This window comes from Gopherus flavomarginatus, chromosome 17, assembly GCF_025201925.1.
Source record: "Gopherus flavomarginatus isolate rGopFla2 chromosome 17, rGopFla2.mat.asm, whole genome shotgun sequence".
Classification (NCBI taxonomy): Eukaryota; Metazoa; Chordata; order Testudines; family Testudinidae; genus Gopherus; species Gopherus flavomarginatus.
The window spans coordinates 305,086-328,142 of NC_066633.1; the positions used below are offsets into that span (position 1 = coordinate 305,086).

The following is a 23,057-nucleotide window of genomic DNA, read 5'->3' on the forward strand; positions in this document are numbered from 1 at the left end:
TGTATAACTCACCTCTCACCACAACCATCCATGCATCTCTCTGTCTGGGAGAATAATTCAGATGATTTCATTTTCAAATAGTTGGGCAACAGTAACATGCTTATGACAGAATTTCACCAGCATCATCATCTTTAAAAATCCTCTGTGTCAGATTAACTATTGAAAATTCCATTCTTGGATATACACAATGCTGTTATCAGGTCACTACTTCAACTAATTTTTGGATTGTTAAAAAAGCAAAAAGATGTATTTTGGCCATTCCACTGTCCCACTGAAGATCTCTTGAACCACTGAAGAAGTCTGATGTCAAATCTGTGTGATTTCTGATACGTGCTCTGTCTCTTCCTACAGGAATCAGTAGGAACTATTTTTCTTGTCACATACCAATTCTCAGGATTGTGACACAGACAGTTAAAAATCATTTTTATAGTCAACAGAAATCCAGCGTTACATGTAAGGTATTTTTGTAAGATAAACTAAAAAAAAAAAAAAAATCTGCCGCAAAATCAAGATTGTGAGATCAGCAGAATATCCCAGTGACTGGGCACTTGTTTAGATGTAGGACTCTGTTCATCCAAAATTATTTCTGGTCTTTCATGGTCTGCAAGCCTGTGGTGGAATCACAGGACTCTCCCATCTAGCTCACCATTTTGCCCCATTCTTGGGGAGCTGCAGAGTGAGGGTTTTAGATGCATTGGTCATGGCATTAGAAAGCCTACTTGAAAGTGAGGTGGGAGCTTCATGCAATGATTCATCCTTGATGGATGAAAGCCTGAACACTGACTAGCAGAGGGATGTGACTAAAATGTGAAGAATTCTGAAATCAAGGTGAGAATAGCAGAAAACTCTGATCAGCAGGTAGTGCTATCACACAGATTTGACATCAGACTTCTTCAGTGGTTCAAGAGATCTTGAACCACTGCCTGGGAAAAGAGAGCCAGGAGGTTTCTCCTGGCAGAGAAGGGTCTCTTACATTCGGTTCATTTTCTCTTTCCAGGATACTCGCTTGATGGCTCTTGATATGCCAGTCAGTCCTGCCTAGATCTCATCCCGTCATGATTTCATGACAGAAGTACTAGTGGCATTATTCTGTCTACCAGGTGATGTGTGTGCACATGCAGGTGCTGAGTGGGATTGGGTCATCCACATGAGAGTGGAACAATGAGTGGAAAGTTGAGCCATTCTGAGGAGTCAGGAGGTGGCTGGGAAGATCCAAATACCTCCACAGAGCTAGGGATTTTAGATTAATAGAACCCATAGTGAAGGGGGGGCGCAATTTATCCTTAGGAGTAACCCAAGACAAGCTGTAACACAAAGTGAATTTAAATAGGAATAGACCCTTCACTTGTCCTTTAAATTATATTTAAAAGTAGTACATTCAAATGAAAGAAATACTAAATTAAACTATTTATCTTGTGCCAAAATACACATTTCCCAAATAGCTCAAATGTGAACTGCAGAATTGTCCAGAGATTTAATTTGATACAAAATCTGAGGCAACCACATTGCCAAGCAACTCAGTGCACTTAGGTTATAAAAATGTTGTTCCACAATTTTCTATTCTAATTGACACTTTGCAGCAAGTTAACACTGTCAATTATTTTGTGCATTAGAAAGAACTGAAAACCCAACGTGGGCTAAATTTTCTTCAGTCACATAAAGCAGCTTAACAATAAAAAGAACAGTTTAAAAAAGAAGAGGCAGAAGATGTGATGCACAGTTTGTGGTCAAACATTAGTCCAGGGCAGTTTGTGACCACAAAGTTAAAGTCAAGGTTTCCAGGATCCTGCATCAGTCAGGACTCACCTTCAGTCTGTCTAAATTGTCTAATTATGTTCAGTGCATGAGACTATATCTGGTCCTAAGGACAACATTCACTTTCTGCTTTTAAAAGCTGTGTCAAAATCACTTTCAAGTGAGATAGAAAAGTGCTGAAGTAATCTCGTCTGGGGCAGCTGGCTCACATTAGGAAGCTCCTTCTCTTAAGGGAAAGATATTCCCATCCTACTGTTTGGCATTTGAAGTCACACTACATACTGATGCAAGTTATTCGAATGACATAAGGTTAGCAGGTACCTGGAAGAGAATGTAAATTAGTCAGCAATGAAAAGTTTCTGTGGAAAGGGGAAACTGAAGTGTCAACCCACAGTATTATTATTTCCATTTATTGCAAAGTGCCAACAATGAAATCAGTCCATTAAAAAGGCTCTGCATGAGGCTGACTCTGCAAGCTAGTAGCAGGACATTGTACCATAACTTTGGAGAGGAAAAACATGACACTGTAAGGGGGCACTGAGACTTATGGCTAGAGCTGCACAAATTCACCATTACTAGATTTTTTGTGGGTATCCTAGAATTTGAAATCTTGCCTTTCACACCTGTTGCAAAACTTTGGTCAATATGCAAAAAGGGTTGCTATAAATATGCCCGGATGAGCTTGTTTGTGTATTCTTGAGTCGCCCATACAGGCTAGAAAGCAGCATCCTCTATGTAGGGGTTTCCTGGAATGTAAGGGAGAAACTGGTTGGGAAAGACATCTTCATGGCCTTACCTGAGGCCTGTTGCTTTTGCATGCATCATCCAAATGCTTGTGCCACAATATTGCATGAAACCTTGACCCAGTCTGAAACTTGTAAATATTGCCTACAAAATTAAAAAAAAAATCAGGATCCCTCAGGTTTTGACAGACAGACACACTTGGCTTTGCTACATTCTAATCTTTTAGTCCAGAAGTCAAGAGTGTAACGTAAATGGGAAAATTAATTTGGTCCTCAAAAACCCAAACTGCTCCTACCACACACAGCAGTCCCTGGCAGGGAGGATAGGCTATGAGGAATATGTGCCCAGCAACCCCCAGGTAAGAGGTGGAAGATAGTGTGCATATTCAATAGACCTGAGCACACAGCAGTAAAAATAAACTGTCATAGAACCAAAAAGACAGTAAGACCAATCTGGGCATCCACTCCAACCTCCTTCATTTTATACTTTGCTTCATTCCAGCTAGCGTTTATATACCTCACCCCGAATCATTTTAATGGATGCACTATTATTTGCAAATTTAGCTTTTTCAGCATCCACTTGTTGGTCTCTTTCATTCCTCAGGTTAGCATTGTCCTTCCCTGAATTTTCTCTCGAAGTCAGACTTACATTTCATTCATTGTATTCTACAGGAGAGAGTTGCAGCAGGTGCAGCTCATGTTCATCACTGCCTCTCATTGAAATAAAGAAAGACGTGAAATGTTAGGAGAACAGGGGGGAGGGATAGCTCAGTGGTTTGAGCATTGGCCTGCTAAACCCAGGGTTATGAGCTCAATCCTTGAGGGGGCCACTTAGGGATCTGGGGCAAAATCAGTATTTGGTCCTGCTAGTGAAGGCAGGGGGCTGGACTCAATGACCTTTCAAGGTCCCTTCCAGTTCTAGGAGATAGGTATATCTCCAATTATTATTATTATTTAACTTCAAAGTTTTCTGTAGAGACCCTCATGATGCACATTGATGCTAGGACCCTTTTGAACATTTGAAGTGTCTGCTGAGTGATGATGGTTAAAAATTTAAGTAAATGATTTTATAAATACTTTGTCTGGAGAAGCCTCATAAATCAGCACTTACAGTGAAGCTGACTATCTAGGGATTACAGAAGTCATATTTGAAGGACATAGTGACTTTGAGAGAGCCATTTGGAACAAAAAAAAACCCCAATAGGGTACAACTACACTGGAATAAAAGATATGCAGCATGTCCCGGGCTGGCCCAGGTCAGCTGACATGGCCTCTAGCTGCAAGGCTAAAACTTGCCGTGTAGATGTTCAGAATTAGGCTGGACCCTGGACTCTGGGACCCTCCAAGCCTGAGCCCTAATGTCTACACTGTAATTCAACAGCACCATAGCCACGGGTGGTGAGTGGAGCCCCCCTTCGGGGAGGCTAGCCCTAGCCCTGCCCCTTCCACACCCACCCCCATGGCTGGAGCCCCGAGACCATCCCCCCTCAGCCAGAGGATCCCCAAGACCACCCCCCCCTGTGGTGGGAGGAGCCCTGAGACACTCCCACCCAGAGGAGCCCCCAACTCCCTCCTCAGCTGGAGGAATCCTGAGCCAGCTGAAGCCCCGAGACCCTCCCTACATTGGTGGCTGGAGCTCCTAGACGCCCCTCTCCCCAGCTGGAGGATCCCCAAGTCAGCCAAAGCCCTGATCCACTCCCCCCACCTGCCTGGAGGAGCACCAGCTTGCTGAAGTCTTGAGCTCAGCTGGAGCCACACCACATCTCCCCTTCCCAGACCCCAAGGCACCAGGAGAAAAGCATGCGTCTCTTCTCTGGAAGAAGCTTTTGCTATGCTCCATGCAGGTTCCTGGGAGACTGAGGAGGCAGTAGCACATACTGCCTCCTCAGCTGCTGTGGAACCTGCAGGGGCATAATAAATCAAAAACTTCCCCCCAAAACCCTGCACTCAGGGGTCTGGTGCTGCCCATGCCCATAACCCACGCCCTGCAAGCCTGAGTCAGCAGACATGGGCCAGCTGCAGGTGCTTAACTGTAGCGTAGACATACCTATAGCGAATAGGGAATGCAAGTGACCTCACACTAATACCAAGAGTTCCTGCAAAACTCACAGAATGCACCCTCCCCCAATCATTTGGCAAAATGTACTGAGGCCTCCTGCAGGACCCCACAAACATCAGCTTTTTGCAGATGCATGCATCTCCCACTGTACCCTATTTTCAAAATCTGGTTCCTTAACTTTCTGAACATGTGATATTGTAAATAATGTAAACTTAGCATATTAAATGCTGTTACCCCATTCCCCGAGTATAATGTAGCATCTACCTTTGTCAGGGTTATTTAGCTGAAAAATATCAGGATGTTCAGGATCATCAGGCAGTGCCACCATCCAACCCACAACAGAGACTTTTTTACCAGCAGTAGATTTATACTAGAAGAGGCAGACAGATCAGTTACAATTAACAGTAGCATGATTATACACTGGGTTGACTTCTAACAATGAAAACAGAGCAGACAAATGTGCTAGCTGGGAGTGACCATATTCACTTTTCAAATGCACATTGCCAGTCCTGCTCGTGAAGATGATACGTCTAAAGAATGGTTTGTTTTCTAGAACAATTTAATATACTTTGCTTACATGTTTTCTTTCTGTGCCTCTTAATGACTTTGCTCCAAAGTAGAGAAGAGTTGATCCTGAAAGTGTAACCCAATATCTAGTCCATGAGGAGAGCTGAATAAGAGAGAAGAAAATTGGTAAAAATGTCAGTGTGGAACAGATTCAACACCCCAGAAATAGCCAATAGGCTGGTCCTGCTCTGGATCAGGGACTTGAACCCTGGTCCCCCATATCCGAGGTGAGTTCCCTAATTACTGGGCAACTGGTATAAGGGATGCACCCCCAACCCCTTCTCTTTCTTCTCCACCACCCTTTTATGAATCTAGGCAAAAAAATCAAAACAGCTTGTTCTGGAAATGCTGAAATAAATCATTTGGATATTTTCAATTTTTTTCTTCTATTCAAAAAAATGTGGTGAAATTGACGCAAAGTCACAAAATGTTTTGGTTGATCTGAATCTACTTTTTTTGGTTAAATTAAGTTTCAGCCACATAGTTTTGCGCAGCTCTAATTACAAGGTTATTTCAACAGTTCTTCAAATCTCTTAAGATTAAACCATGAAGCTCCAAACAAAAAATTGTAAGAGGATCAGAGGTAAACCATGGGACTTCCATTGCATCATTTTCTCCCGTCCAATGAGGGCCTGAGACTGAGGCTGGTGGAATCCTGTGAATCTATGGCATAATGCTTGTGCAGAGAGCTGGTCCTCTGCAATACTACCTGAGCCTCCTGAAGAACCCTTCAGTCTTTGTGTCCTGCTTGCAACAGGACACACAGTACTCCCACTGATGTAAGGGGGATCTGAATGTGAGGAGAGGGACCCCACAGAAATGGATGCTGACAGGCCTTTACAGATGCTGATATTACATAGAGTTCCTCTTCTCATCCCACCTCTGTGGATTCTGGGAGAGAAGGAAACATTTTGTGTCTTATGTTTTAATAGAAAGTGATTTTGTAGCAAAACATTGTTCTGTTTCCTGGAACAGAATTAACTGCCCTGCCCTGTTTGGCATTGTACTGCAATCTGAAGCTAACAATGCAAACAATAATAACCATTATCAAATTAAGATCACAATAAAGGTCCAACTTACTGTAGGCTTTCTGCCTTCCTTTAGTAACGTCTTCCTTCTTAAAGGACCTTCCATGGTAATGACTCCTGTTGAACTCCCTAATGTGCAACTCCAGGCCCCTGTTGGGCTGAAGCGACAAACACTATCACATTTAGGTGCACAGATAAACAGGAACAAATAATGCTCTTAATAAAATTTATCCTTTATACAAGTTTTCTGTGTAGTGGTTGCTATTGCATATATAGAATCATCAAAACTTGGCTCTGTAGCATGTATGTTTCAAATACCTAAACAAAATAACCAGGTTATCTGAAAAATTCTAGTAGTTTTCAGAAAACAGGAGAAATCTAGTGCTACATGTAATACTGAGTTATGTTTGATTTACATAGTGGTAAGCCTAGAAATAATGACTTTTCATCCAGAAAATAGGACCCATGGTAGTTCTCTTACTGTGCATAGTTTCTAATTACACACATATGCAACCTGCATAATTTTATATGACAGAAAGTGAAGAATAAATTATCCAATTGAAACTACAGGAGGAATATCTGATGGAAATAATGTATTTTCATAAATCAGAATTAAATCAGGCCACCGGGACATGCCCTCACTCTTGCAGAATGTACCAGGGCATCTTTAAGAACCCAAATAGCTAGTGCCTCTGTTTTAAGAAAAAAATATATTGGCCACATCAAAAGTATTTTACCATAGCTGTAAAGCAGCAATGGTATCTGTGAACATTTGAAATAGATTAGTGACATGTTTGAAACTGTTTGAATTAAAAAAGCCAAACTGTATAGGAATAAGCATGTTAAAAATCTTTCTGCAGATGATTTGTCACTGGAAATTCTGACCACGCTACATGTACAGTTCTACTGTGTGTAACTATTAAGCAAAATGAAAAAGCAGTGACTACTAAGATACACTGCTGCCTTCTCCACATTGCAATCAATTGCCATTTATAATTAATGTCTGAATATGCTTATCACTTATTATTATGTAATGTGTTGACAGAGTTCTTGGTGCTTCAAAAAATAATGAAAGACACTGTTACTCCAAAGATTACAGTCTATGATGGATTTGTATGTAGATTACACACAATTTATATATCTGCAGTCCATACCCAGATTTGCCAGTAACAACTACACGATGATTTTTAACCTGAGATAGAAGATTTTGCTTTGTGATATCCCCAAAACAGGCAAATCATATGAATTTTCTTATCTATTTAAAAAAAGTTTTACTGTGTCATTATTAATATAAATAAACTTTCCAAACAAGCATTAACAACTCCTATTCATAACCTGTATTTGCTACCTTTAAAAGTTCCATCTGTGTTTAGTAACTTCTTCTTATATATGTATTTAATTGTTCAGATTCCAGAAATGGTCATACATAATATAAAATCTACTTGAGCCTGACATAAGGCTGTCCATCGTTTTTGTAATTGAAAGGATTTCCCATAATTTATTTCTCTTTGCCACTAATGATGGGGTATTTATCTTTTTCCAAAAATGAGCTATTATGCAGCTGGATGCTAGCAGTAATTGTGTTATCAAGGAGCCCTACTCCAAGTTAGTAACATCTTTTAAAATGTTACCTAATAGACTCACTATGGGTTTTGTGGGTGGCCTCACTTTAGTTACCTTGAAAATTCTATTTGTTCTTTTCTCCAGAAATACTATTATCTTAGGGCATTCATAGCATATATGCAGAAAGGTCCTTATTTCTCTCCATCCTCTCCATTATTTATATATTTATATTACTTCACTTAAATGGTATGAGATACCACCGATAACATATTTTGTAGTAATCTTCCTTAATGGTTACCCAAAATAGATAAGACTTGAAATTAGATGATGGTTTCTAACCATTAGAGGAGTGAAATTCTGGAACAGCCTTCCAAGGGGAGTAGTGGGGGCAAAAGACATATCTGGCTTTAAGATTAAGCTTGATAAGTTTATGGAGGGGATAGTATGATGGGATAGCCTAATTCTGGCAATTAAATTGGCAACTGATCTTTGATTATCAGCAGTACGTATGCCCAGTGGTCTGTGATGGGATGTTAGATGGGGTGGGATCTGAGTTACTACAGAGAATTCTTTCCTGGGTGCTGGCTGGTGAGTCTTGCCTACATGCTCAGGGTTTAACTGACTGCCATATTTGGGGTCAGGAAGGAATTTTCCTCCAGGACAGATTGGCAGAGGCCCTGGAGGTTCTTTGCCTTCCTCTGCAGCATGGGGCATGGGTCACTTGCTGGAGGATTCCCTGCACCTTGAGGTCTTTAAGCCACGATTTGAGGACTTCAGTAACTCAGACATAGGTCAGGGGTTTGTTACAGGAGTGGGCGGGTGAGATTCTGTGGCCTGCGTTGTGCAGGAGGTCAGACTAGATGATCAAAATAGTCCCTTCTGACCTTAAAGTCTATGAGATTTTGGCCTTCCTCCATGTATTTTCCCATTGCCCCAAAGTGACATCTGGTTTTAGATTATTTTCCTATTTATCTTTTAGATCCATCAGTAAATTATTATATCATTAAAAAAATCAAGCCCTTTGAGGTGGCCTTCACAATAATTAATATTTCTAGCCTTGTTAATGGTCACCTGCAACTTGGGCTTCCTACATGGGATTTGATATAATGCTTTAGTGGCAAATAAACCAACATCAGTATGTTAATAATCCCCATTAGTTCTTTGATGGTATTAATTTCCATAACTTTATCATTACAGAATAACTGGCTGTTACCTGTATACCCTTTTTCCTTCCATACATTATATGTGTTGGATTAGATAACCTTAGTTGAAATTCTGGATAATTTCTGACAGATGGAAGTGGAAGGAAAAGGGGTTCACTCTTATCTTTATCAAATTACATCCATGGAGTGTCATTTTGACACCTGGATTGGTTACATTTTGTATTGGTCTAAATCCATTAGGTAAAATAAAAATAATCAACACACTAATAAATTTATAATTAAAATCTTGTTCAATTTCCACACACAATTAGTGACTACCTGTGAAAAGTTTGGTTTAAGTGACTTGCCCAGCATCTCATAGGAACTCTGGGGCAGAGGCAGGGATACAGTCCAATTCTCCAGGGCAGTGTTCACCTGCCTTAACCATGAGACAATCTTTTTTCCTGCAAATCCTGCCTCATTCACTACACCTTCCAACTGCTGCAACAAATGAGGGAGGAGGCCTATATACAAAAGTCTCCTTTACTACACAATCCTGATTCACCCCAGAGCAGGTCCTGAACAAGGCAGGGTTCCTGTGGAGAAAATACCATGTTATGTCATTAAAGACTATCTCATAATGCATATGCACAAATGACTGAATTAAGGTTCCACAAACAACCTTAATTCCATCATCACCTAACTTTGTGACCACAATAATGTTCTTTTAACGTACGTGTGTGTGTGTGTAATTTCCTAGCTTTTTAAAAAAGCAAATGGAAAAAAACAGGAATTCCATCGTATCGACACCACATAGATCATCAGTGTAGTTGGAACATTTAGATCCACAACACAGACCAGATGTGAAAAAGAGGGGGATGAGACACTTCCCCAGTGTGTATCACAGATATTTGCTGACAGAAAAAAGGTGAGGAATCTTGGGTTCCTTCAGGTTCTGGAGGGGAATGCATTCTAGTGGCCACAGACTCTTCTGCCTGTTCCTTCCAAACTTGATCCCCTTCTGCTGCATCCCCTCCAACCTATCTCTGCCCTAGTCCTGTTTCTTACCCACCCATGTCTCTTTGTTCCAGTTCCAGTCCTAGTCTCCATTCTTCAGGCTTCTCATTCCAGTCCCTTTGCCCAGCCAGTCCTAATCTTCTCCTCTAGGCTCATTGTCCAAGTCCCAGGCCTGGTCTACACTATGCGTTTAAACCGAATTTAGCAGCGTTAAACCGATTTAACACTCCACCCGTCCACACAGCGAGGCCCTTTATATCGATATAAAGGGCTCTTTAAACCGGTTTCTGTACTCCTCCCCAACGAGAGGAGTAGCGCTGAAATTGGTATTACCATATCGGATTAGGGTTAGTGTGGCCGCAAATCGACGGTATTGGCCTCCGGGCGGTATCCCACAGTGCACCATTGTGACCACTCTGGAAAGCCATGTGAACTCGGATGCACTGGCCAGGTAGACAGGAAAAGCCCCGTGAACTTTTGAATTTCATTTCCTGTTTGCCCAACGTGGAGCTCTGATCAGCACGGGTGGCGATGCAGTCCCAAATCCAAAAAGAGCTCCAGCATGGACCGTACGGGAGATACTGGATCTGATCGCTGTATGGGGAGACAAATCTGTTCTATCACAGCTCCGTTACAGAAGACGAAATGACAAAGCATTTGAAAAAATCTCCAGGCTATGATAGACAGAGTCCACAAAACAGTGCTGTGTGACAAGCGTAACGGAAAGCCAAAGAATCAAATGGACGCTCATGGAGGGAGGGAGGGGGTACTGAGGACTCCAGTTATCCCACAGTCCCCAAAAAGCATTTGGATTCTTGGCTGAGCTCCCAATGCCTGTAGGGTCAAACACATTGTCCGGGGTGGTTCAGAGTATATCTTGTCAATTTACCACCCCCCCTCCCGTGAAAGAAAACGGAAAAAAATCATTTCTTGACTTTTTTCAATGTCACCGTATGTCTACTGCATGCTGCTGGTAGACATGGTGCTGTGGCACTGAACAGTAGCATCCTCTCCCCTCCCCTCCCCTGTGGCAGACGGTACAGTACAAAATGACTGATAGCCGTCCTCATCATCCTGTGAGTGCTCCTGGCTGGCCTCGGTGAGGTCAGCCGGGGGCGCCTGGATAAAAATAGGAATGACTCCTGGTCATTCCCGGCAGATGGTACAGAACGGCTGGTAACCATCTTCATCATAGCAACTGGGGGCTGAGCTCCATCAGCCCCCCCCCTTTTCTTGTCTAAAGAAAAGATTCTGTACTGCCTGGACTATCATAGCAGCGGGAGGCTCCTCTCCCCCGCCACCGTTTAATGTCCTGCCTGGACTATCATAGCAGCTGGAGGCTGCCTCCCCCTCATTTTATCTCACTAAAAAGTCAGTGTTTCATATTCCTGCATTCTTTATTACTTCATCACACAAATGGGAGGACACTGCAGGAGGATTGGGGGAGGAGGGAAGCAACGGGTGGGGTTGTTGCAGGGGCACCCCCTAGAATGGCATGCAGCTCATCATTTCTGCGGGATCTGACACGGAGCGGCTGTGCTTTCTGGTTCTCTGGTACACTGGTTCTCTAGTACACTTGCCCCATATTGTAGGCAGGACTGACTCTATTTTTAGATAAAACATAAAGGAGGGAATGACCCAGGGAGTCATTCCCATTTTTGTCTTTGCACCCCCAGCCAACTTTAGCGAAGGCCAGCCAGAGCACCCATGACAGCAGCAGACGGTAAAGAACGACTGATAACCGTCATCTCATCGCCAATTTACAATGGCATGGCAGACGGTACAATAGGGATGGTAACCATCTCTGCTACCTTGCAAAGGCAAATGAATGCTGCTGTGTAGCACTGCAGTACTGCCTCTGTCAGCAGCATCCAGTACACATACGGTGACAGTGACAAAAGGCAAAATGGGCTCCATGGCTGCCATGGTATGGCATCTGCCAGGGCAAACCAGGGAAAAAGGGCACGAAATGATTGTCTGCCGTTGCTTTCACGGAGGAAGGAATGAGTGACGACATTTACCCAGAATCACCCGCAACACTGTTTTTGCACCATCATGCATTGGGATCTCAACCCAGAATTCCAATCGGCGGGGGGAGACTGCAGGAACTATGGGATAGCTACGGGATAGCCACCCATAGTGCAACGCTCCAGAAATCAACGCTAGCCTCGGTACATGGATGGACACCGCTGAATTATTGTGCTCTTTTGTGGCCTTGTGCACTCGACTTTATACAATCTGTTTTACAAAACCGGTTTATGTAAAATCGGAATAATCCCGTAGTGTAGACGTACCCCCAGTCTCTTCTGTTGCCTCCACCGAACCAGTCCTAGTTCTCCACTGCTGGCTCCTCATCCAGTTTTTCCCCTGCCTCACTAATTCCCAGTCCTGTCCTCTTTGTCCAGTCTCAGACTCCTTCAAGCTCCCTGACCCAGCTCTCATCTCTGGCTCAGTGTCCCAGTCTCTTTGCCTAACCAGTCCCTGTTTTTCCCCTGCAACTCAGCCCTGGTCAGAGCTATCCCCTGGTCTCATTTTTCCTCACACTAGTTCAAAGGTGGGCAAACCAAGGCCCAGGGGCCCCATTTGGCCCTTCGGATGTTTTAACCTGGCCCTTGAGCTCCTGCTGGGGAGTGGGGTTCAGGGCTTGCCCCGCTCCACAAGTACCGTGGCCTCTCGCGGCTTTTGGAAGCAGCAACATGTCCCCCCCTCTGGCTCCTACACGTAGGGGCAGCCAGGGGACTCTGCATGCTGCTCCTGCCCCAAGCTGCGCCCCCGCAGCTCCCATTGGCCGGGAACCATGGCTGATAGGAGCTGCAGGGGTGGCACCTGAGGACAGGGCAGTGCGCAGAGCCACCTAGCCACGCCTCCACATAGGAGCCAGAGGGGGTACATGTTGCTGCTCCCAGGAGCTGCGTGAGATAAACGCCAGCCAGAGCCTGCACCCCTGGCCCCGTCCAGTATCCCAACTTCCTGCCCCAGCCCTGATCCCCCTCTCACCCACCGAACCCCTAGGTCCTATCCTCCTGCACCATCCTCACCTCCCACACCCGCAAGCCACACCCCAGCCCAGAGCCCCCTATCACACCCCAATCCCCAATTTTGTGAGCATTCATGGTCTGCCATACAATTTCCATATCCAGATGTGGCCCTCGGGCCAAAAAGTTTGCCGACTTCTGCACTAGTTCCTAATCTCAGTCTCTTTGGGACTGGATGAACAATCTCCCTCATTCCCCCAACTCCTCCAATCTCAGCATTCCCCCCATCCAGCCAACTGGCTCATAGGTTCCCCTCCTCCCAGTTTTCCTTACCAGATACAAATCTCCTTTCCCAGCTCCCAGCCTCAGTCCCCTTGCCTGCTGGTCCCAGTCCCAGTCTCCTCCTCCCGCACTCCAGTCCCAGGCCTGGTCTACACTATGCGTTTAAACCAAATTTAGCAGCGTTAAACCAATTTAACCCTGCACCTGTCCACACGAGGCCCATTATATCGAAATAAAGGGCTCTTTAAACTGGTTTCTCTACTCCTCCCCGACGAGAAGAGTAGTGCTGAAATCAGTATTGCCATGTCGGATTAGGGTTAGTGTGGCCGCAAATCGACGGTATTGGCCTCCGGGCAGTATCCCCCAGTGCACCATTGTGACTGCTTTGGAAAGCCATCTGAACTCGGATGCACTTGCCAGGTAGACAGGAAAAGCCCTGCAAGCTTTTGAATTTCATTTCCTGTTTGGCGTGGAGAGCTCACCAGCCAGAGCCTGCACCCCTGGCCCCGTCCAGTATCCCAACTTCCTGCCCCAGCCCTGATCCCCCTCTCACCCACCGAACCCCTAGGTCCTATCCTCCTGCACCATCCTCACCTCCCACACCCGCAAGCCACACCCCAGCCCAGAGCCCCCTACCACACCCCAATCCCCAATTTTGTGAGCATTCATGGTCTGCCATACAATTTCCATACCCAGATGTGGCCCTCGGGCCAAAAAGTTTGCCGACTTCTGCACTAGTTCCTAATCTCAGTCTCTTTGGGACTGGATGAACAATCTCCCTCATTCCCCCAACTCCTCCAATCTCAGCATTCCCCCCATCCAGCCAACTGGCTCACAGGTTCCCCTCCTCCCAGTTTTCCTTACCAGATACAAATCTCCTTTCCCAGCTCCCAGCCTCAGTCCCCTTGCCTGCTGGTCCCAGTCCCAGTCTCCTCCTCCCGCACTCCAGTCCCAGGCCTGGTCTACACTATGCGTTTAAACCAAATTTAGCAGCGTTAAACCAATTTAACCCTGCACCTGTCCACACGAGGCCCATTATATCGAAATAAAGGGCTCTTTAAACTGGTTTCTCTACTCCTCCCCGACGAGAAGAGTAGTGCTGAAATCAGTATTGCCATGTCGGATTAGGGTTAGTGTGGCCGCAAATCGACGGTATTGGCCTCCGGGCAGTATCCCCCAGTGCACCATTGTGACTGCTTTGGAAAGCCATCTGAACTCGGATGCACTTGCCAGGTAGACAGGAAAAGCCCTGCAAGCTTTTGAATTTCATTTCCTGTTTGGCGTGGAGAGCTCACCAGCCAGAGCCTGCACCCCTGGCCCCGTCCAGTATCCCAACTTCCTGCCCCAGCCCTGATCCCCCTCTCACCCACCGAACCCCTAGGTCCTATCCTCCTGCACCATCCTCACCTCCCACACCCGCAAGCCACACCCCAGCCCAGAGCCCCCTACCACACCCCAATCCCCAATTTTGTGAGCATTCATGGTCTGCCATACAATTTCCATACCCAGATGTGGCCCTCGGGCCAAAAAGTTTGCCGACTTCTGCACTAGTTCCTAATCTCAGTCTCTTTGGGACTGGATGAACAATCTCCCTCATTCCCCCAACTCCTCCAATCTCAGCATTCCCCCCATCCAGCCAACTGGCTCACAGGTTCCCCTCCTCCCAGTTTTCCTTACCAGATACAAATCTCCTTTCCCAGCTCCCAGCCTCAGTCCCCTTGCCTGCTGGTCCCAGTCCCAGTCTCCTCCTCCCGCACTCCAGTCCCAGGCCTGGTCTACACTATGCGTTTAAACCAAATTTAGCAGCGTTAAACCAATTTAACCCTGCACCTGTCCACACGAGGCCCATTATATCGAAATAAAGGGCTCTTTAAACTGGTTTCTCTACTCCTCCCCGACGAGAAGAGTAGTGCTGAAATCAGTATTGCCATGTCGGATTAGGGTTAGTGTGGCCGCAAATCGACGGTATTGGCCTCCGGGCAGTATCCCCCAGTGCACCATTGTGACTGCTTTGGAAAGCCATCTGAACTCGGATGCACTTGCCAGGTAGACAGGAAAAGCCCTGCAAGCTTTTGAATTTCATTTCCTGTTTGGCGTGGAGAGCTCACCAGCCAGAGCCTGCACCCCTGGCCCCGTCCAGTATCCCAACTTCCTGCCCCAGCCCTGATCCCCCTCTCACCCACCGAACCCCTAGGTCCTATCCTCCTGCACCATCCTCACCTCCCACACCCGCAAGCCACACCCCAGCCCAGAGCCCCCTACCACACCCCAATCCCCAATTTTGTGAGCATTCATGGTCTGCCATACAATTTCCATACCCAGATGTGGCCCTCGGGCCAAAAAGTTTGCCGACTTCTGCACTAGTTCCTAATCTCAGTCTCTTTGGGACTGGATGAACAATCTCCCTCATTCCCCCAACTCCTCCAATCTCAGCATTCCCCCCATCCAGCCAACTGGCTCACAGGTTCCCCTCCTCCCAGTTTTCCTTACCAGATACAAATCTCCTTTCCCAGCTCCCAGCCTCAGTCCCCTTGCCTGCTGGTCCCAGTCCCAGTCTCCTCCTCCCGCACTCCAGTCCCAGGCCTGGTCTACACTATGCGTTTAAACCAAATTTAGCAGCGTTAAACCAATTTAACCCTGCACCTGTCCACACGAGGCCCTTTATATCGAAATAAAGGGCTCTTTAAACTGGTTTCTCTACTCCTCCCCGACGAGAGGAGTAGTGCTGAAATCAGTATTGCCATGTCAGATTAGGGTTAGTGTGGCCGCAAATCGACGGTATTGGCCTCCGGGCAGTATCCCCCAGTGCACCATTGTGACTGCTTTGGAAAGCCATCTGAACTCGGATGCACTTGCCAGGTAGACAGGAAAAGCCCTGCAAGCTTTTGAATTTCATTTCCTGTTTGGCGTGGAGAGCTCACCAGCACAGGTGACCATGCAGAGCTCATCAGCACAGGTAACAATGCAGTCTCCTGAGAATCGAAAAAGAGCTCCAGCAGGGACTGCACGGGAGGTACTGGATCTGAGTGCTATGTGGGGGGAGAATTCCATGCTAACAGAACTCAGTTCCAAAAGACGAAATGAAAAAACATTTGAAAAAATTTCCAAGGCCATGATGCAGAGAGGCCAGACCAGGGACTCGGTACAGTGCCATGTGAAAGTTAAGGAGCTCAGACAAGCCTACCAGAAAACGAAAGAAGCAAATGGAAGGTCCGGGGCAGGGCCAAAAACATGCAGCTTCTACGCTGAGCTGCATTCAATTCTAAGGGGGTCTGCCACCACTACCCCACCCCTGTCCGTGGATCCAAGGTGGGGGTGGTAATCTCAGCCATGGCTGAGGATTCTGCGGATGGGGAAGATGAGGAGGAGGAAGAGGAGGACGAGCTTGCAGAAAGCACACAGCACTCCGTTCTCCCCAACAGCCAGGAGCTTTTTCTCACCCTGACGGAGTTACCCTCCCCGCCCTCCCAAGTCACTATCCCACACAGTGAAACCATGGAAGGGACCTCTGGTGAGTGTACCTTTGTAAATATAAAACATGGTTTAAAAGCAAGCGTTTTTTAATTATTAATTTGCCCTGAGGACTTGGGATGCATTCGTGGCCAGTACAGTTATTGGAAAAGTCTGTTAACATGTCTGGGGATGGAGCGGAAATCCTCCAGGGACATCTCCATGAAGCTCTCCTGGAGCTACTCTAAAAGTCTTTGTATGTAGCAAGTAATCTGGTATCATTGCATGACAAAGCATAGCTGCGTATGGTCCCAGTGTTTGCTGGCATTCAAGCAACATCCGTTCTTTATCTCGCTGTGTTATCCTCAGGAGAGTGATATTGTTCATGGTAACCTAGTTGAAATTCAGGAATTTAATTAAGGGGACAGAGATGGCCATTCCTACTGGGCTGTTTGCCTGTTGCTTAAAAGAAATCCTTCCTTGCAGGTAGCCAAGCAGGATGGGGGGAGGGGGGATTGGCACTGAGCTTTTTCACGTTTTGCTAGTAGTGATTTTCCATGATACCAGCCACGTGATGGGGGGAGAGGTAAAGCGATCATCCCAGAGAATTGGATAGGGGGGCATTGTTTCTGCTGCTGCATGTTAACAGGAAAGAAGCAGCACTGAACGGCTTTGCTTGGTATTTGGGAAAGCAGGGCACTGTGTATATGAAGGCTGCAGAAGCCGAAAGACAATGGCTTACCATGGATGCATGCAAGCTGAATTCTGCTGCCCAGACCTGTGTCTGTGAAATCTCTAACAGCAGAGCCACAGGCACTCAATATTAAGATCCAAAATGCGACCTTGTAGTGAAATCACATGTGCTATGTAAGGTGAATAGTGTTGTTCACCATGAAAGAGTATAAGCATTGTTCTGTAAAATGTATCTTTTTAAACACTTCTCTCCCCTTTTTTCCCTCCCTCATGCAGCTCCAAATTTTTCAAGCCTCCCTACTCCATCTCAAAGGCTATCTCAGATGAGGCGGCGGAAAAAAAAGACACGAGATGAAATGTTCTCGGAAATCATGGAAGTGACCTGCAATGAAAAAGCTCATCTGAATGAGTGGAAGGATGTGGTATCAAATTACAGGAAAGATGCCAGTGAACGTGAGGACAGGAGGGACGCTTGAGATGAGAGGTGGCGGCAGGAAGATCAGAGGTGTAGGCAGGAAGATCAGCGGTGGCGGGATGCAACTCTGGGGCTGCTGCGTGATCAAACTGACATGCTCTGGCGTCTGGTGGAGCTTCAGGAACAGCAGCAGGATCACAGAGTGCCGCTGCAGCCCCTGTGTAAGCACCCTCACCATGTTCCATATCTTCCTCACCCAGAGGTGTAAGAACGTGGGGGGGGAGGGTCCGTGCGCCCGCCCACTCCACCCCCAACCAAAAGGCTGTCATTACTTTGAAATTATTTTAGTGGCCTTTTCCTTCCCTCCTATCCTCCTCCCAAACCACACCTGGGCTACCTTGTCAGTTCTCTCTCTCTTTTTATAATGAATTAATAAAGAATACATGATTTTTAAACAATAGTGACTTTATGTCCTTAAACAAGCTGTAATTGAAGTGCGAGGGTGGGTTGCTTACAGGGAATGAGTCAATCGGGACGGGGGGGGGGGGTTCATCAAGAGGAAACAAACAGCAGTCAGACCGTACCCTGGCCTGTGATGAAACTAGTTTTCAAAGCTTCTCTGATGTGCACCGCTTCCTGGTATGCTCTTCTAATCGCCCTGGTGTCTGGCTGCGCGTAATTAGCGGCCAGGTGATTTGCCTCAGCCTCCCACCCCGCCACAAAGGTCTCCCCCTTACTCTCACAGAGACTGTGGAGCACACAGCAAGCAGCAATAACAATGGGGACATTGGTCTGGCTGAGGTCTGAGCGAGTCAGCAATGTGCACCAGCATGCCTTTAAACAGCCAAATGCACATTCTACCACCATTCTGCACTTGCTCAGCCTGTAGTTGAACAGCTCCTGACCACTGTCCAGGCTGCCTGTGTATGGCTTCATGAGCCATGGCATCAAGGGGTAGGCTGGGTCCCCCAGGATAACTACAGGCATTTCAACATCCCCAACTGTTATTTTCTGGTCTGGGAAGTAAGTCCCTTGCTGCAGCCGTTTAAACAGATAGTGTTCCTGAAGACGCGAGCATCATGAACCCTTCCCGGCCATCCCACGTGGATGTTGGTGAAACATCCCTTGTGATCCACCAGTGCTTGCAGCACCACTGAAAAGTACCCCTTGCGGTTTATGTACTGGGTGCCCTGGTGCTCTGGTGCCAAGATAGGGATATGGGGGGTTCCATCTATCGCCCCACCACAGTTAGGGAATCCCACTGCAGCAAAGCCATCCACTATGACCTGCACATTTCCCAGAGTCACAACCTTTCGTAGCAACAGCTTAATGATTGCTTTGGCTACTTGCATCACAGCAGTCCCCATAGTAGATTTGCCCACTCCAAATTGATTTCCGACTGACCGGTAGCTGTCTGGTGTTGCAAGCTTCCAGAGGGCTATTGCCACTTGCTTCTCCACTGTGAGGGCTGCTCTCATCTTGGTATTCTGGTTTTTCAGGGCAGGGGGAAGCAAGTCACAAAGTTCCATGAAAGTGCCCTTAAGCATGCGAAAGTTTGGCAGCCACTGGGAATCATTCCAAACCTGCAACAATATGCTTTCCCAACAGTCTGTGCTTGTTTCCCAGGCCCAAAATCGGCGTTCAATGGCTACAACCTGCCCCATTACCATCAGGTTCTCCAAAGCGCAGAGTGTCCATGTCCGCATCACTCCGGTTGCCGCGCTGCCATAGCTGCCGCCTCCTTGCCTGGTTTTGCAGGTCCTGGTTCAGCATAGACTGCACGATAATGCACAAGTTGTTTACAAGGTCCACGATTGCTGTCTTGAGCTGAGCAGGGTCCATGCTTGCTGTGCTATGGCGTTTGCACAGTTCACTCAGGAAAAAATGCACGAAATGGTTGTCTGCTGCTTTCACGGAGGGAGAGGTGAGGCTGTACCCAGAACCACCCGTGACAATGTTTTTTGCCCCATCAGGCACTGGGATCTCAACCCAGAATTCCAAGGAGCAGGGGAGACTGCAGGAACCATGGGATAGCTATCGGATAGCTACCCACAGTGCAACGCTCCGGAAATCGACACTAGCCTCGGTACATGGACACACACCGCCAAATTAATGTGCTTAGTGTGGCCGCGTGCACTGGACTTTATACAATCTGTTTAAAAAAACCGGTTTCTGTAAAATTGGAATAATCTCATAGTGTAGACATAACCCCAGTCTCACCAGATTCCTTGTTCCAATCTACTCCTTTCCATACCCCCACTCCCCGAGTGTGGCTTTTGTCCCCTCTGTAATCAAAGCACTACTCAATGGACCATATTCTCCACTGTCTTGCAAGATAGTTTTAAAACAGGATTTGTATACCTACTTTGCATAGGTACAACTAACAACCCAAGGTGGCAGGCAGTGAAGAATTATGCCTGGTGCATCCAAAAGTGACTCCTAAATGTTGTGGATTGCTCCTAGAGGTGAGGCAATAGTACTGACTACTGGAAACATATTTGATGCTCAGGAAGAGGTCAGTGGATGAACACAATGCTTTGCTCACACGGCTTAAAAATCAGAGTAAATATTGAGGCCAAAACATTCCAGAAGTTCAAGAGAAAACATATAATTTGGAGTTTTATCCTAGTGCAATCCAGAAATAATTCAGGAGTCTGGCAAAATACAGTATGGAATTGTGGCAACATAAAAGCCCCACAATAGCTCATGACAATGACCTAAGAAATGAAAAGACATTAATGAAAGCATATTGACTAATGGGGTGAGAGAACAGAAATTAAGTAACAGTGCAAAATTACTTTAATGTTGAAAATATTGAGTTCCTTTTGTCACACAATAAGAAGATAGAATTCCTAGAATTCCATGGCTACATATTTTCTTGAATTACCACCAGACAGGTCTGCTCAATGGTCTGCGGGGAGATGTTGCATGCGATGGGTACTGAGTTGCTGCGGAGAACTCCTTCTTGGGTGCTGGCTGGTGACTCTTGCCCACATGCTCAGGGTTTAGCTGATCGCCATATTTGGGGTCGGGAAGGAATTTTCCTCCAGGGCGGATTGGCAGGTGCCCTGGAGGTTTTTCGCCTTCCCCTGCAGCGTGGGGCACGGGTCGCTTGCTGGTGGTGTCTCTGCAGCTTGAGGTCTTCAAACCATTTTTGAGGATTTCAATAACTCGGTCCTGGGATAGGGGTTGTATAAAATTGGATGGGTGGGGTTCTGTGGCCTGCCTTGTGCAGGAGGTCAGACTAGATGATCAGATTGGTCCCTTCTGACCTATGAGTCTATGAGTCTATGAGTCTATAAGAAACTCAAATATTCAGTAGGGACATTCTTTTTACAGAAGGGTGGGTAGGAGATGATCTATTAGGAATTTTCTGCCTCCAGTATCTATCTAGTTTCTTGTGATCATACCACTGAAATTTCAATACCCAAAAATATACCCAGGCCAATGCTGTTTACCAGAAGTACATCAATCATATACTGATTAATGCACACAAGTAAAAGGTTATGTATGTGATATGGCATTTATTGCACAATCTCATTCATTTATGAACAAGCACCCTTTCATCTATAGTCAGTAATATGATTATTAATATAAATACATGTTGATGAAAACAAACAGTGTGATACTGTTGCAAAAAAAGAAAACGTGTGTGTTGTAAACAAGACATTAACAGGGATGCATTAACAGGTGTGTTGTAAACAAGATACGAGAAGTCATTCTTCCGCTCTACTCTGCGCTGGTTAGGCCTCAACTGGAGTATTGTGTCCAGTTCTGGGCACCGCATTTCAAGAAAGATGGAGAAATTGGAGAGGGTCCAGAGAAGAGCAACAAGAATGATTAAAGGTCTTGAGAACATGACCTATGAAGGAAGGCTGAAAGAACTGGATTTATTTAGTTTGGAAAAGAGAAGACTGAGAGGGGACATGATAGCAGTTTTCAGGTATCTAAAAGGGTGTCATCAGGAGGGAGAAAACTTGTTCACCTTAGCCTCTAAGGATAGAACAAGAAGCAATGGGCTTAAACTGCAGCACAGGAGATTTAGGCTGGACATTAGGAAAAAGTTCCTAAGTGTCAGGGTAGTTAAAGACTGGAATAAATTGCCCAGGGAGGTTGTGGAATCTCCATCTCTGGAGATATTTAAGAGTAGGTTAGATAAATGTCTATTAGGGATGGTCTAGACAGTATTTGGTCCTGCCATGAGGGCAGGGGACTGGACTTGATGACCTCTCGAGGTCCCTTTCAGTCCTAGAGTCTATGAATCTATGACTCCATCTATAAGCAACACCTATATGGGACTCTGGCCTTGGTCCAAGTGAACTGCTTGTGGCTTCGCAGAGTCACGCTGGTTTTGCAATGGAAGCCAGAGATCAGCTAATGTTTTGCCCCTGTCCCTATTTTTTTTTTTTTTTTTATATTCTGAATTGTGTTCTTAATTTTTCAGGGGGCCTATGGGATAGGTGGTTTTCTGTACTATGTTTAATTTAAATATATAAAATACATTTACATAGAAATCTAAAGTCCATGAAAACTCTCTGCTGGATATTTACAGATATTTCTCTGGTGTTGCAGGTAAAGTAATTGATTTCTTTGTGGTGCTTTGTTAAAATTTGTATTCAAAACAGGGAAATGCAAAATTGATCAGAAAGGATCTCCTTTCCACACACATTTCCTTTTTTAGCAGCCTCCTATTTGCTCTCAGCGGGGTCATACAATGGTTGCAGGAACTGGAGTGATGAGGGTAGAGCAGGGGTGGGCAAACTTTTTAGCCCTAAGGCCACATCTGGGTATGGAAATTGTATGGCAGGCCATGAATGCTCATGAAATTGGGGGTTGGGGTGCAGAAGGGGGTGAGGGCTCTGGCTGGGGGTGCAGGCTCTGGAGTGGAGCCAGAAATGAGGAGTTCAGGGTACGGGAGGGGGCTCTGGGCTGAGGGTTGGGGTGTGCGTGGGGGTGTGTGAGGGTGCCGGCTGGTGGTGTGGGCTCTGGGGTGCAGGAGGGTGGGACCCAGGGGTTCAGAGGGCGGGGGGGGGAGGGAATCAGGGCTGAGGCAGGGGATGGGGTACTGGAGTGGGTCAGGAGTGTAGGTTTCAGGCAGCGCTTACCTCAAGCAGCTCCTGGAAGGGGTGGCGTGTCCCTTCTCCAGCTCCTATGTGGAGGTGCGGCCAGGCGGCTCTGCACGCTGCCCTGTCCTCAGGTGCCACCCCTGCAGCTCCCATCGGCCATGGTTCTTGGCCAATGGGAGCTGCCGGGGCGGCACCTGGGGTAGGGGTAGCGTGCAGAGCCCCCTGGCTGCCCATATGCGTAGGAGCCAGAGGGGGGACATGTTGCTGCTTCCAGGAGCCACACAATGCAGGGCAAGCCCTGG

At 46.2% G+C, this 23,057-nt stretch overlaps 1 protein-coding gene across 1 annotated transcript in view; it reads right to left on the minus strand.

Annotated features, from left to right (window-relative positions):
• Nucleotides 1-927: 927 nt before the first annotated feature.
• RALGPS1 (Ral GEF with PH domain and SH3 binding motif 1) overlaps nucleotides 928-23,057 on the minus strand; it is a 356,681-nt gene continuing 334,551 nt past the window's right edge. The window contains exons 18-22 of the mRNA XM_050926720.1: nucleotides 6,205-6,310; nucleotides 5,135-5,227; nucleotides 4,822-4,927; nucleotides 2,552-2,643; nucleotides 928-2,076 (exon numbers count right to left, since the gene is read on the minus strand). Of these exons, the coding sequence (XP_050782677.1) occupies nucleotides 2,047-2,076; nucleotides 2,552-2,643; nucleotides 4,822-4,927; nucleotides 5,135-5,227; nucleotides 6,205-6,310 (427 nt within the window). The 3' untranslated portion in view covers nucleotides 928-2,046. The remainder of the gene's footprint in view (nucleotides 2,077-2,551; nucleotides 2,644-4,821; nucleotides 4,928-5,134; nucleotides 5,228-6,204; nucleotides 6,311-23,057) is intronic.